We start from the raw sequence: 15707 nt of genomic DNA on the forward strand, positions 1-15707 counted from the left end.
GCCTCTGCTTTCTTCAGCCTTCAGCCAGCACAAAGATGGAATGAATCTCTTGCCTCCTTAACTTGGGGCTCGGCTAGCTTTCTGGAGAGCCTTTCAGACCAGCTTGGTCTCAGTGGGGGAAGTACAGGAGCCCAGCCACCACAGTGGTGTGAGATGAAGATGAATCAGGTTGTGCCTCTGAGAGAGTGCTTCTCCTCAACTGAACTGATGTTCCCTTCTCAATCTTCAACTGAATTCCCTGAGTGGGCTCACTGAAGCTCTATTTATGCTCCTTCGAGAGAGGGATCCAAGGGGATGATCCAGTGCTCTCTGGCCCTAAGAGCTTCAGGGAAGGTGTGAATTCACAAAGTTACAAAGTTTACTTTGTGAAGCTCCCATACTTGTGAACTCCAATGAGTACTTAAATACTTCTTGCTTATATGAGCTCTCTAAAGGTGTGAACACAAGCATTGTATCAATTGGTTCTACTTAGTACCTTGTTTCAGGTTCTGGCCCAAAACATCTCCTTATAAGATCAGATCAATGATACTGAACCATGCTAAGTTAGATAATTATTGTCTCTATCAACTCTAATGACTTAACAGTTTGTAAATATTCCAACAGAGAATGGTAGGCAAAAGGGGAAAATATGGTAAGACAACGATTTTTAAGCCTTTTTTTCCTCTTAGGGACAGTGTAGTCGACAGGGTCTTCCGTGTCCCACGCAGGCATCTGTGAGTCAGGCTAACATCAGGTAAGAGTAGGGTTGGATGTTTGGGCAAAGAGAAATGGGGACTTGGGCTACAGAGATAGCTTGAGTCCCTGAGAGTAAATGTTAGTCATTTCACAATAACCCCTTTTCTTCTATAATAACTACACATTTATAACATTTACATCTCTTCCTTCCTCCTTCCCTCTCTCCCTTTTTCACTCCTTCCCTTCTTCCCCTCTTTCCTTCCCTCCCTCCTTTCCTTCCATCCCTCCCTCCCTTACTTTCTCTTCCTCCCTCTTTCTCTCCCTTTTTCTCCCTCACCCCCTCTCTTTCTTCCCCTCACTTCCTTTCTCTCCCTTCCCCCTCTCTCCTTTCTTTCTCTCTCCCTCCCTCACACACTTTCTCCCCCTTCTCTGTTTTCCCTCTCTCTCCCATCCCCACTATCTCTTTAACACGTATACAAGTCATGAGCACAAGCCAGTTCTGAATCCTGGCTTTTCTGTTTACTGGCAGTGAAACCTGTGACAGGCCACTCACCTCACCTGGCCTCCTTTTTCTTCCCTGTAAGGAATTGTACCAAATGATCTTGAGAATCTTTCTAACAGGAAACTGTGATTCCCCAGGCTCCTGGTAGAAGACGGAACTGCAGAAGCTGTAGTGACCTGCACCAACCAACAGGTGGCAGTAGCTCTGGGCCTGTGTCCCACTGAGTGGGACACCCTGATGGAGCTAGTCAGGGTACCGGGGAGAGTTGCCCTACACATTAGCAGACCTGGAGCCCAGCCTGAGGTCAGATATGTTGGAAAATCTGAGTCCCAGTGGGAGGAGTGGCGGAATTGTAGAAGGAAGGGAGGAGCTGTGGTAGGAGCAATGGAGTAACCCGGAGTTTGAATGTCTTGGTCCTGAGTCACTCCTCTGTGTCTTTCTGTAGTTTACTGGTGAAACAGATGGTTCCCTGATCCTCTTCCTTCAGACACTCTGTACCAGCTCCCGTGTCCTCCGATCTATTCATCTTTCTTTTGAACTTGAGAGGAAACCCACAAGAGTCATAACATCAGGTGAGGGCAGAAAATGGCTCACACATTAAGGTCCTTAAGAAGAGGGAGGATGGAAAGCCATCAGTTGCAGGCTGCATGCTGGAATCCAAGGGGATGATCCAGGATATAAAACACAAAATGGGGATTGAAGTATGAGGCTTGAATGCCCTTACCTTTTCTTTTTAGAACCATCTCGGCTACATCGGTTCCAGTTTGGTGAAATTCCTGTCTTGACACATATGGTTCCCAGACTCAGCCTTTCCTGTCTTTCTCTCAGAGACCCTGAAGTCCCCCACATCTTAAGTTCCTGAGACACCTGGGACCATTCTTCATTCAGTCTATCAAGAATCTGAATTCATTCAGTGATAGGACTTCAACAATACAGATGACAACTCTGTTATAACTTCATAGATGGCTTTCTAATTAATCAATAAGCAGTTACTATTGCCTTGAATAACCAAGCTTGCTAAGGAGGGTAATTAGCTCTAGTTCTACTGAATGCCATTTCCTCCTACTACCTTACAAGATTGAATATATCTCACTCTTCCTTTAATTGAATGTAAGCTTTTGGATCCCTGGTTTTCCATGAATCTACCTCATTTACTTTACCTCCCTTCAACCACATCAAAGGGACCCTGCAGTCAGGCTCCAGTTTGACTGGATTTGTTGAAGAGAAAACCCCCTTCTGTCTTAATTGATCACCCTTACCTCATTCTGGTGCCTTATCCCTTGTTCTGCTTCTAGGATATGAAGAGCAACACTAATGTGTTCCAATGGTAATTATGAGAGCACAGCAAGCCCAGCACTTTATCTAAAATAAAACTCAAAGTTACTTGATTTAAGATCTGTGTTGATGTTTCTCAATGTATTCTGGGAGTGGGAGGCATGGATGGGGGAAGGAGGCATTCAGAACTCCTGCAGAGCCCATCTCACCTTTACTCATTATTCAATTCAATTTAGTCAACATTTTGTTAAGTAACCTCAAAAATCACTGTGCTTAGTATTGAGAATACAAGGGTAAGACAAGGCAACCCCTATCCTTAAAGAGATTAATCTAAGGAGAAAAGACTTGTACACAAGTCTAATATCAGTCAGTGTAATTGGTAGTAAAGCATTTAGCAAAATACCCCATTCAAGAAAGTGAGGAGAGAGACATAGAAGACATTACCTCAGAGCTGAGCCTTCACATTTAGGGATTGGTATAAACAACAATCATTGATTAAGCATCTATAGGTCATTATACTAATTGTTGAGCATAAAAAGGTAAAAATGAAACGATTCTGCTGAGTATTACAAAGCACATATAAAATAATTTAACCTATATGATATTGTAACCTATATGTTCTAAAATTTTTATAGCAGTTCTCTGTAGCAGTAAACAACAACTGAAAATTGCTGAGATACCCCTCATCTCAATTGACCATGGCTGGACAAGTTGTGATATATGATCATAATGCTATAAGATATGATGAGTTTTTAAATCATTTGATCAGAGAAATGCAAATTAAGATAACTCAGGTATTACTACACACTTCTCAGATCCGCTAACATGACAGGAAAATATAATGATAAATGTTGGAGGGGATGTGGGAAAACTGGGACACTAATATATTGGGTTTTTTTTTTTAATAACTTTTTATTGATAGAACTCATGCCAGGGGAATTTTTTACAACATTATCCCATGCATTCACTTCTGTTCCAATTTTTCCCCTCCCTCCCTCCCCCCCCTCCCCCAGATGGCAAGCAGTCCTTTACATTTTGAATAGGTTATAATATATCCTGGATACAATATATGTGTGCAGAACCAAACAGTTTTCTTGTTGCACAGGGAGAACTGAATTCAGAAGGTATAAATAATCCGGGAAGAAAAACAAAAATGCAAGCAGTTTATATTCATCTCCCAGTATTCTTTGTTTGGGTGTAGCTGCTTCTGCCCATCTTTGATCAATTGAAACTGAATTAGCTCTCTTTATCGAAGAGATCCACTTCCATCAGAATACATCCTCAAACAGTATCGTTGTTGAGGTATATAATGATCTCCTGGTTCTGCTCATTTCACTTAGCATCAGTTCATGTAAGTCTCGCCAGTCCTCTCTCTATTCATCCTGCTGGTCATTCCTTACAGAACAATAATATTCCATAGCATTTCATATACCACAATTTACTCAACCATTCTCCAATTGATGGGCATCCATTCATTTTCCAGCTTCTAGCCACTACAAACAGGGCTGCCACAAACATTTTGGTACATACAGGTCCCTTTCCCTTCTTTAGTATCTCTTTGGGGTATAAGCCCAGTAGAAACACTGCTGGATCAAAGGGTATGCACAGTTTGATAACTTTTTGAGCATAGTTCCAAATTGCTCTCCAGAATGGCTGGATGTGTTCACAATTCCACCAACAATGTATCAGACACTAATATATTGTTGAAGTTGTGAACTGATCCAACCATTTTGGAGAGCAATATGGAACTATGCCCAAAGGGCTATCAAACTGGGCATACCCTTTGATCCACTGGTGTCTCTACTGGGCCTGTATCCCAAAGCGATCATAAAAAAGGAAAAGGACTTACATGTGCAAAAATGTTTGTGGCAGCCTTTTTTGTAGTGGCAGGGGATTGGAAACTAAGTCAATGCTCATCTGTTGGAGAATGGCTGAATAAGTTATGGTTTCAGACAGACCTGAAGATATTTACATGAATTGTGAAGTGAATAGAGGCAAGAGAACATTGTTAAGCAACAACAATGTATGATGATCAATTCTGATGGACATTGTTCTTTTCAACAATGAAGTGATTCAGGCCAGCTCCTATGGTCTTGTGACGGTGAGAGCTATCTGCACCCAGAGAGTGGACTGCAGGGACTGATTGTGGATCACAACATAGTATTTTCACTTTGTTGTTGTTTACTTGCATTTTGTTTTCTTTCTCATTTTTTTCCTTTTTGATCTGATTTTTCTTGTGCATCATGATAAATCTTTAGAAGAATTGCACATGTTTAACATTGGATTACTTACCATCTAAGGAAGGGATTGAAGGGGAAAGGAGGGAGAAAAAAATTTGGAACTCAAGGTTTTGCAGGGTGAATGGTGAAAATTGCATATGTTTTGAAAATAAAAAGTTTTAAAAAGGATGAGCTTGATGATCTTAGAAAAACAGACTATGAAATAATGAAGATTAAAATGAACAAAACCAAGAGAAAACAGAAACAGCAATATTATTTTAAGAATGACTTTGAGTGAATAAATCATTTTGACTATTACAAATACCCAAATTAGTCATAAAGGACATATGAAGAAAGATGCTATCTGGAGTGGGGGAGGGGAGAGGAGGACACTGATAAATAGAAGTATATATATATATATATATGTATATATATATATATATATATATATATACTTATTTGTGTCTAATGATAGCTATCTCCAGAGTGGGAGAGAGGAAAGGAATAAAAGGAAAAAAATTTATATAACATATTTAAACAGAATAGTAAATTGTGATATTAGCAGTTTCATGTACAGTCATCTTTTTGAAATTGTACTATGTTATGAAAATGCTTGTCTTTCATAAATTTAAAATAAAAAATTTTTAATATTAAGGTTATGTGCAAAATAAGTACAAGGTCCATTTGAGAAGGCTGAGCACTAGGAAGTGGGATCACTAGAAAAGGCTTAATTGTAGAGAGGGTGGAGCTGAGTGAGTCTTTCAAACTTGGGCAACCAAAGGGGCCTAATAAGTGAATGCTTAGAAAAGTAGCAGGAGTTATATGTGGTTTTTGAGACAACAGTGTCTGGGATATATTGAGTAGCCAAGAGACACAGACCTATTTAGGAAAACCATTGGACCCTGTGTGAGGAAGTGACTGAAAGGGGAAGACCTCATTAGAAGAATAATACGGAAAAATGAATCAGCAAAGGATATTGAGAAGGAATTATCATGTATTCAGAAGTAGTCTAATCCATGTGAAATAATTCCAGAGAGCACAATCATAAAGACAGAAAATGCCATCAGGTATAAGGATTCCATCATAGTTTGACAGAGGGATTACTTGGAAAGCCAGGTTGCAAGAACTGAAGAGAAATTGAGGCAAGCTTTTAAAAAGAATTTGGCTGGAATGGCTGAATAAGGCTGCATATGAAAATAATGGAATATTATTGTTTTATAAAAAGCGATCAAACTGATTTTAAAATGCCTGGAAAGATTTACATGAACTGGTGTTGAGCGAAACAAGTAGAACCAGGAATACATTGAACACAGTAACAGCAAGAATGAGCGATGATTAGCTATGAAAAGACTCAGATTTTCTCAGTTGGTTCAGTGATCCAAAGCAATTCCAATAAACTTTGGACTGAAAATGCCACCTGTATCCAGAAAAAGAACTAAGAAGACTGAATGCCATGTTCACTTCTTTTTTTTTTTTAATCTCTCCTATGGTTTTTCGTTTTTACGCTGATTTTTCTCTCCCAACATGATTCATAAAGTAATGTGTATCAAAAATAAAATTTAATAGGAAAAAAAAAGTTTGGCTGTGAAAGGGAGGCGAGAGTGCTGTCCTGAAGGACAAGGTAAACTCAAAGAATGAAGGAAAGACAACTGTGTGTAGAAAAGAAAATTGTAGAATGAAATTAGAGAATTTAATTATGGAAGCAATTTGAAGAAGAAGCTGATGAAATGGAATTAAGAATCCATACCGAAGGATGGCTTTGGCGAGAAGATTCAACTCTCAGATTTTTGCATAATATGTTATGTCTGTCAACTAAATTAACCTTTTTTTCCCTCTCTACTCTATTTTGAGTTTTCATTAAGTGTGTATTATTTTCCTGAGTACTTAACGAGGAATGTTTCTGTTGGTTCCTTTTCTATTTTTAGGATATTATGTTTGTAGTCTGTTTTGAAAGCTCCTTGTTGTGACTCTGCAATATGCCAGTTAGAATTGGGGGAGGGCAAAAAAGACTTCCTCTTGGCTTTTGTTCTGGGCTGTGACAATTCACTCAGTACCGCCTTCACCATCGTGATCATCACCGTCTATAAACAGACTCCTAAGAACTTTCCGTAGGTGGGGACTTGTGGCCTGGTCCTCTACATCGCACGCAGAAGAGGCAAAAGAGAACTGCCAAAATCATGACGTAATGGCGGATGCACACTCGGAGCCCAAATCAGAGAGGAAGCATGGCGCTGGACGTGCAGATCTCAGTCTCAGCTTTGACTCGCGTAACCTGGGCTGTCAAACTTAAATAACAGTTTCATCAGCACAGGATATCCACCCGTGCAAGCGTTTTAGAAAGGAGACGTATGCGTAGGGGAATGAACATCTCGATAGCAGGGTGAAGGCATATCGTTCAGGATTTGAAAATGAGGAAGGAGTCCTTGGGCCTGAAGAAGGCAAACTGTTTCGTAAGTGGTGCAGACAGGTCCCAAGCGAATGAAGATCTTTACGAGTTCCATTTCCCGTCACTCTGCGGACAAGGCCTTGGTCTCGGTTCTTCACGCAGCAGGAAGATCCAAATAATCAATTAAATCAGTTAATCTCAGATTTCATCATTCTGCTATTGTACCAAATAAAGTATTCTACAACTGCCTGCTCCGTAGGCCGGTTAGCTCAGTTGGTTAGAGCGTGGTGCTAATAACGCCAAGGTCGCGGGTTCGATCCCCGTACGGGCCACAGTTTTACTTTTACAAAAGTTTTTTGTTTTTGTTTTTTTATCCATAAAAAGTTTGCCCCAAACGTTGGCCAAACTGCATTTGTTTTTCAAAAACTTTCCACCTCAAAAAAAAAAGTTCACTGAATTTGATGCGCATGGTCTCGGACTCTGGGAAGCTTCGCTCTTGCGGGAGGACCGTGGTATCGAGTGAGGTCGCGGAATGTGCACCCAGTAGAGCCTATACCAAAAGAGGAGTTTAAGGGGAAAGGATTTTAGATGGGAGAAGTGGTAGGCCTGAGGGCACTTGACACTTTAGGTTCTCACTGCGTATTCAAGCCTCAGGAAGGCAGGGGAAGAGACAGAGAGAATATGGTAGTCGTGGCCGAGTGGTTAAGGCGATGGACTAGAAATCCATTGGGGTCTCCCCGCGCAGGTTCGAATCCTGCCGACTACGCATTTTCCTTTTCTCCTTGAACTTGCTAATATTCCCTCCAGAGAGAATCCGCTCCTGCTGCGGCTGTCACCGCGCCTCCCACTCGTTGTTTTTTTGGGGTCTCTGGCCTCTCCAACAGGAATTGAAGCTTCCCACTCGCTCCTTTTTAGGAATGGGAAGAGTTAAAATGGACTTTTGGGGAAGGGGAAGAGAAGGTAGGGAGGGATATGGAGAACACGGAACAGGAAGCCAAGAGTGAGAATGCCGACCGCAGAAGCTGCTCAGGTAGCTTCCAACCAGAATGGTTTGCGGAACAGAAGCAACTGGTAATCAAACTCGAATCCTTTGTAGGGATTTTCTAGAAAAGCTTTTCCAGGTGCCGGCGCCGTGGCTTAGTTGGTTAAAGCGCCTGTCTAGTAAACAGGAGATCCTGGGTTCGAATCCCAGCGGTGCCTTTGCTGAATGGTAAGATTGTTTTTGCCTCTGAATCTCTACCAGTGTAATTCTTGTTCTTTATTATCTGTTGTTTCTCCTTCTCCCTCATATTCTATCATTTTTCAACCGAGGGAAGAATGCCAAACTTCTCACAAACCGAGGATCTTTTCTTTTCAAAGGAAGAAATCGAATATATCTGCTGCTGTATTCAATCAAAGCCAGGGACGGAGATGGTGTTTTTCTCTGTCCCTCTTTGTATTAGCCTTGCACTAGCAGTACTCTAGACTCTTAAGAAAAGACAATAATCGTCACCACTTATAATGCCCTTCCAGGTTTGCAAAGTGCTTTTAAAACACATCATTCTGATAAGCCTGCGAATGCTGTTTTTTATAGCATTCCTTATTACAGATGAACTTGGGGCGGTCAGAGGTCAAGATCTTCTTTGTGAGTCAGAGATGTTCTCCAGAGAGCGAACTTGAATTTAGCCTCATGCTGATTCTAAAGCCTAATGCTTTACTCACTACACCAACTAGCTAACTATCTCACCGGATTGTCTGTCTGTCTCCCTTCTGCATCTGTTTCCATCTCTTATTTATCACCCAGTAGCTGTCTCGTAGTTCAAAAACAACAAATAAACTGAAACAAACAACAAAAAAAATCGTCTAACGATAACTACGTGCAAACAAGATATAAGCAAGGTTAAATTAGGGAAAGCACTTCTCAGACCGAAGGCACTAAGACTAAGGAGGATCTGAAACAGTTTCTTGCAAAAGTTCGGACTTGAGCCGAGACTTGAAGTCAGAAAGACAGAAATCATTTGATTGGGAGGAGAAAGGAGAACAGAGAGACGAAAGACATGGCCAGCCCTGCAAGGAAAGCCAACTAGTAGATTATTGCATTAATTTAGACGGGAGGTGATGGCTTACCCAAGGGTTTGAGAGTGAAGAGTGTGTGTGTATGATGGCAAGATAGAAAAGCAGAATTGGACAACAGATTGGTATGAGGGATGAGAGAGAGTGATGAATCCAGGATAACACTAAAGGAGGTTAGTACAATAGGAAACTTAGAAGAGAAGAGTTTTTTGGGGAAAGATACTGAGTTCAGTTGGGGGCATGTTGGTTCCAAGATAGGACAGTCAGTTAGAGAGGTCCAATTGGAAGTTGGAGACGTATCATTTCATTTCATTTAATTTAACAAAAATTATATTAAGGGCCTGTTCTATATACAGAAGTTGGGAGAGAACCAAAGTTTAAATAAACCGAAAGATGCTGAGGAAGTTATGTAGAAATTATAATACCAAATAACCTCAGCCCCTGAAGGAACATAGATCCAGAAAGGATGAAATATTTTACAGATGAAGGCCCAAAGAAGTTAAATGAATTGCATGAAGTTGTTTGTTTGTTTGTTTTGTTTGGGGTTATTTTCCATAAAGTCTTGTGGATAGTAAACATTAAAAGCAAAAGGAGAATACTTTCCCTCTGAAAACCAACTATATCATACTTCTTAATCTCTCTTCCTCCTCTCCCACTAGAGAAGACTAGATAAAAAAGGTGGAAAGAAAATGTATGATATTTAAAGGAAGAAGTCATTCAATGGGTATGAAACTGCCAAAGATTTTGTGAGGAAAGGTGTCCATTGAGTTGGATAGCACTTCAACCAGTAGAAGAGGGAAAGAAAAGGTCATTGAAGTAACCAGAGTAAAATCGGAGAGCTAGAAATTGAGCCCAGTACTTTGGAAACACAGTAGTCCATTTTGGCTGGAGAGCAGCAGAATAATGAAAAAAGGTCAGATTAGGTTATAGGGATAGATTTAAATCAGATTGTAGATGGCTTTGAAGGACAAAAAAATTGACCAAAGTCTGCTATCATGCTATCATGAAATTGATGTACAATACTGATGAATTTCACCAGGCAACCAAATTTTGATTTAAATATAATCACAATTGTCTACTTTATATCTAGTAATATTCTCTTTCTCTTGTTTGGTCACAAATTCTTTCATTTATCATAGATCTGATAAGTAAACAATGTCTTGTTCCCCTAATTTGCTTATGGTATCATCCTTTATTACACTTAAAAATCATGTACCTATTTTGATCTTATTTTGCTGTATAAATGTTGGTCTATATCTAATTTCATACTGTTTTCCAGTTTCTCCAGCAGCTTTTGTCAAATAGCAAGTTCTTGTCCCAAAGCTCGAGTTCTTTGGATTTATCAACCACTAGATTATTATGGTCATTTACTACTGTGTCTTGCTTGTATACCTAATTTATTCTATTGATTTACCACTTAGTGGTACTTAGTACTAGGTAATAGATGGTTTGAATGTAGTTTTATATTTGGTAAAGCTAGCCAGTTTTAATTCAATTTTTTTCATTGATTCCTTTGATATTCTCATTACATAATGCTTGCTGATGTTTTTTGAGAATCATATGATTTCTGTTGGTATTGTTATTAATGTGATCAATTATGCTTATAGTTTTCCTAAGATTGAATGAGCCCTGCAGCATTCCTAATATAAATCCCATTAAGTCATAATGTATTATCCTAGTGATATATTGCTGTAATCTCCTGCTAGTGTTTTATTTAAAAATTTTCAACAATATTCACTAGAAAAATTGTTCTATAGCTTTCTTTCTGTTTGAGCTCTTCCTGGTTTGTGTATCAGCACTATATTTGTGTCATGAAAGAAATTTGATAGGACTCATTCTTTGCCTATTTTCCTAAATAGTTTATATAGTATTGGCGTTAATTGTTCTTTAAATATTTGGTAGAATTCACTTGTAAGTTTTCTGTTCCTACAGATTTTTGCTCAGAGACTTCACAATGGCTTGTTTAATTTCTTTTTCTAAAACGGGCTTATTTAAACATTCTAATTCCTCTTTCATCAATCTGAATAATTTATATTTTTGTAAATATTCATACATTTCACTTAGATTTTTGGATTTATTGGTATACAGTTGGATAAAATAGCTCCCTAATTATTACTTTAATTTCCTATTCACTGATGATTAATTTGCCCTTTTCATTTTTGATTTTTGACAGTTTTGTTTTCTTCTTTCTTTTTTAAATCAAATTAACCAAGGGTTTATCTATTTTATTGGTTTTTTTTTTCACATTAATTCAATGGGTTTCTTTCAATTTTATTCATCTTTTGATTTTCAGGATTTCCAATTTAACGTTTAATCAAAGATTTTTATTCTGTCCTTTTTCTAGCTTTTTTTGTAGTTGTATGCCCAATATATTGATGTGCTCTTTGTTTTATTGATATAAGCATTTAAACATATGAATATCCCCCTAAGTACTGCTTTGGTTACATCCCATAAATTTTGTTGTCATTCTCTCATGAAATTATCATTTCTATGATTTGTTGTTTGACCCACTTGTTCTTTAGGATTAGATTGTTTAGCTTCCAACTAGTTTTTAGTTTATTTTTCCATGGCCATTTATTAAGTATAATTTTTATTGCATCATGATCTGAAAAGGATGCCTTTAATATTTCTGCCTTTCTGTATTTGAATGGGAGACTCATACCCTAAGACATGGTCAATTTTTGTGTAGTGACATGTTCTGCTGAGAAAAAAATATATTCATTTCTATCCATGTTCAGTTCTCTCCAGAGGTTCATCATATTTAACTTTTCTTTTTCTTTTTTTTTTTTTAAAGATCAGTTTTTTGTTTATTTTTAATAACTTTTTGACAGAACCCATGCCAGGGTAATTTTTTACAGCATTATCCCTTGCACTCACTTCTGTTTCAATTTTTCCTCTCCCTCCCTCTACCCCCTCCCCCAGATGGCAAGCAGTCCTTTACATGTTACATATTTAACTTTTCTAAAATTCTATTCGCCTCCTTAACTTTTTTTTTTTTTTTTTGCATTTATTTGTGATTAGAATTGTGGTAATGGAAAGTTGAGATCCCTTGCTAGTAGAGTTTTACTATTTCCTTTTGTAACTCATTTAACTTCTCCTTTAGAAATTGCTATACTATTTGGTGCATCTGTGCTTGATATTACTTCATTGTCTATGGTTCCTTTTATCAAGATGTAGTTTCCTTACTAGTCTTTTAATTTTATCTATTTTTGTTTTTGCTTTGTCTAAGACCATAATTGTTTTGTTTTTTTTAACTTCAGCTGAAGCAAAATAGATATGCTTCAACCCTTTGCTTTAATTCTGTGTGTGAACCTCTAGTTCAAGTGTGTTTCTTGTAAACAACATAAAGAAGGATTCTAGGTTGTTTTTTTTTTTTTTTTCCTTTTATCCAATTGGCTCTTGGCTTTCATGTTATGTGAGAACTCATTCAATTCACATTGGCAGTTATGATTTCTGTGTTTCCTATTTATATTTTCCTTTCTCTTTTCATCCTGTCCCTCCTCACCAGTGTTTTGCTTTTTCTTGTCCCCTTTCCCTCTTACTTCTATATAGACTTCTATATCCTACTACTATATGCTATTCTCTCTTTGAGCCAAATCTGATGAGAGTATGGTTCAAGCAAGGTTCACACCATCTCTGTTTGTTCCCTTTACTTCTTTTGCAATTCTTCATATGATATAATTTAAACCATCTTCTTTTCTTACCCCCTAGTTTTTTATATAATAACATCAAAGTCTGTCTATGTGTACTCCTGTTTTAATAGAAATAGAAGTCAAAAACAAGTTGTTAGATTTCTTTTTTTTTTTTTTTTTTGGCTGAGGCAATTGGGGTTAAGTGATTTGCCCAGCATCATCCAGCTGGGAAGTGTTAAGGAAGTGTTAAGTGTCTGGGAACAAACTTGAACTCAGGTCCTTCTGCCTTCAGGGCTGGTGCTCTATCCAAGGCACCACCAACTGCCCCTGAAACATAAGTCTTAAGAGTTATAAGTCTCATCTTCCCATGTAGAGATGTATACAGTTTAACCTTATTGAATAGTTTAGTTATTTTTCTTTCTCATTTACTTTTTAATGCTTCTCTTGGGTCTTGTATTTGAAAATCAAAATTTCTGTTTAATTCTACTCTTTTCATCAGGAAAGTCTGGAAGTCCTCCATCTCATTGAATATTCATTTTTTCATCCAAGAGATTATGTATTCTTGTAATGCAAGCTCCTTTGCATTCCTGTATATGATATTCCAAGCCCTCCAGTCTTTTAAGATAGAAGCTGCTAAATCTTGTGTAATCCTGACTATAACTCCTAGATGTTTGGATATTTTCTTTCTGTCTGCTTGATCTGAGGGTTCTGGAATTTGGCTACAATGTTCTTGGGAATTTTCACTTCAGGATCTCTTTCAGGACTTGATCAGTGAATTCTTTTAATTACTATTTTACTCTCTATTGTTAGGATAATAGGGCAGTTTTCTTTGATAATTCTTGAAATTATCTTTTTTTTTTTTAACTCATGGTTTTCAGGTAGTTCAATAATTCTTAAATTATTTGTCCTGATAAGAAAATACCCTTCAATTGGGGGATGGCTGAATAAGTTATGGTATATGAAAGTAAAGGAATATTATTGTTCTATAAAAACAAATTACGAGCAGGCTGATTTCAGAAAGTCCTGGAAATATTTACTTGAACTGATGAGAGAAACAAGCAGAACCCAGAAAATATTGTACACCACAGCAGCAAAATTGTGCAATGATCAACTGTGATAGACTTGGCTCTTCTCAATAATTATGTGATTTGAAGCAATATCATTAAAATCTGGATGGAAAACACCATCCACATCCAGAGAGAAAATTATGGAGACTGAAGGTAAATCAACACATCGTATATATACTTTTTTTCTCTTCCATTTTTTTTGTCATTTTTTTTCCCTTTTTGTTCTGATTTTTCTCTTCTAATATGATTCATATGGAAATATGTATATATAAACGGGACTACATGTATACATATGAATGGGACTTCTTTAATGGGTAGACCAAGATGGCAGAGTGAAGCCATGAAGCTGCTTAAGCTCTCCCAGTTTCACTTGAAAATAATATCAAACCAAGCCTCTGAACAGAATCTGAAAGAATGAAACTACTCTCCAGCTCAAGATAGATTGGAAGGACTTCAAGAAAGGTCAGTATCATTGGAGTGAAAAGGGTATCAGTCCAGTTCAGATGGAGTCTTGTAGAGAGTCTTAATCACAGTAAATGAGCAACTAAGACCCTCCTGGCTCAGTAGAAGAGCAGACCAGTAGAGATCTTCCAGTTCCAACCCAGAAGGCAAATTCTGGGAAACCAGGCTGTTGCATAGGAAATTTGGGATAGCACCTCCATAAAAGTATAAAAAGAAGAGATATTAAAAGAAAAGGAGAGAAAGTGAACAAGAAACAAAAAAGAACCTTGACCATAGAAAGTTACTATGGTGATAGGGAAGACCAAAACACCAACTTAGAGGAGAACAACATGTCCAAAGAGGAAATCTATGATTTGATATAAATTGGTCTCAAGCCAAAGAGGTTTTCTTGGAAGTACTTATAAAAGACTTTAAAAGGCAAATAAGAGAGATAGAAGAAAAAATAAGAAAAGAAATGAGAGATATGAAAAGAGAAAGTCAACAGTTTGGAAAAGAAAGTTAATTACTTAAAAAATACAATTGGCCAAATACAAAAAAAAAAAAAAAAAAAGAAAAAGAAAACAAGATTCACTGAAGAAAACACTTTCAAAAGTAGAATTAACCAAATGGAAAAAGATATTAAAAAACTAACTGAAGAAAATCATACATTAAAACTAGAATGGAAAGCCAATGATTCTATGAGACATCAAGAATCAGTTAAACAAATGAAAAACAATGAAAAGATGAAAGAAAAGGTAAAATACCTCACTGGAAAAATAGCCAACTTGGAAAATAGATCCAGAAGAGACAATTTAAAAATTCTTTGGTCTACCTGAAGAACATGACCAAAAAAAGAGCCTGGATAGCATTCTTCAAGTGATCATCAAGGAAAATTGCTCCATATACTAGAAACAGAAGAGGAGATGGTCATTGAAAGAATCCATCGATCACCTACAGAAGGAGATCCCACAAGGAAAACTGCAAGAAACATTGCAAAATTTCAGAACTACACTCTCAAGAGAAAAATACTGCAAGCTGCCAGACAAAAACAATTCAAATATCAAGAAGCAATAGTCAGGATTATTCAGGATCGGGAAGCATTTATAATAAAGTGTAGGAGGGCCTGGAATATTCTAGAAGGCAAAGGACGGGGAGTTACAACCAAGAATTAATTATCCAGTGAGACTGAGCATCATCTTTCAGGGGAGGTGATGGACTTTCAATCATTTCTATTGAAAAAACCAGAACTAAACAGAAAATTTAATCTTCAAACACAGCACTCAAGAGCAACATAGAAAGGTAAATGGGGAAAAAATATATATTTTTTTTTCTGGCAAAATAAATTTGCTAAATGTGTATTAAAAATAAATTTGCAATACACATTGCTTTATAAATCATGCTGGGAGAGAAAAATCAGAGTAAAAGGGAAAAGCCATGAGAAAGATTAAAAAAAAAACA

General features: G+C 37.5%; 1 protein-coding gene and 3 non-coding genes across 5 annotated transcripts in view; all 4 read left to right on the top strand.

Moving 5' to 3' along the window:
* CTC1 (CST telomere replication complex component 1) overlaps positions 1 to 2570 on the top strand; it is a 34679-nt gene extending 32109 nt beyond the window's left edge. For both annotated transcript variants that reach the window (XM_051995727.1, XM_051995729.1), the window contains exons 20-23: positions 669 to 733; positions 1315 to 1480; positions 1623 to 1749; positions 1915 to 2570. In XM_051995727.1, the coding sequence (XP_051851687.1) occupies positions 669 to 733; positions 1315 to 1480; positions 1623 to 1749; positions 1915 to 2039 (483 nt within the window). In that variant the 3' untranslated portion in view covers positions 2040 to 2570. The remainder of the gene's footprint in view (positions 1 to 668; positions 734 to 1314; positions 1481 to 1622; positions 1750 to 1914) is intronic.
* Positions 2571 to 7315: 4745 nt separating this feature from the next.
* Positions 7316 to 7389, top strand: TRNAI-AAU (transfer RNA isoleucine (anticodon AAU)). Its single transcript has one exon. It is a non-coding gene; the product is annotated as a tRNA-Ile (tRNA).
* Positions 7390 to 7741: 352 nt separating this feature from the next.
* On the top strand, positions 7742 to 7823 carry TRNAS-AGA (transfer RNA serine (anticodon AGA)). The gene has a single exon. It is a non-coding gene; the product is annotated as a tRNA-Ser (tRNA).
* A 360-nt stretch (positions 7824 to 8183) lies between these two features.
* Positions 8184 to 8257, top strand: TRNAT-AGU (transfer RNA threonine (anticodon AGU)). The gene has a single exon. It is a non-coding gene; the product is annotated as a tRNA-Thr (tRNA).
* The last annotated feature ends 7450 nt before the right edge of the window (positions 8258 to 15707 follow it).

This window comes from Antechinus flavipes, chromosome 4, assembly GCF_016432865.1.
Source record: "Antechinus flavipes isolate AdamAnt ecotype Samford, QLD, Australia chromosome 4, AdamAnt_v2, whole genome shotgun sequence".
NCBI classification, from domain to species: Eukaryota; Metazoa; Chordata; class Mammalia; order Dasyuromorphia; family Dasyuridae; genus Antechinus; species Antechinus flavipes.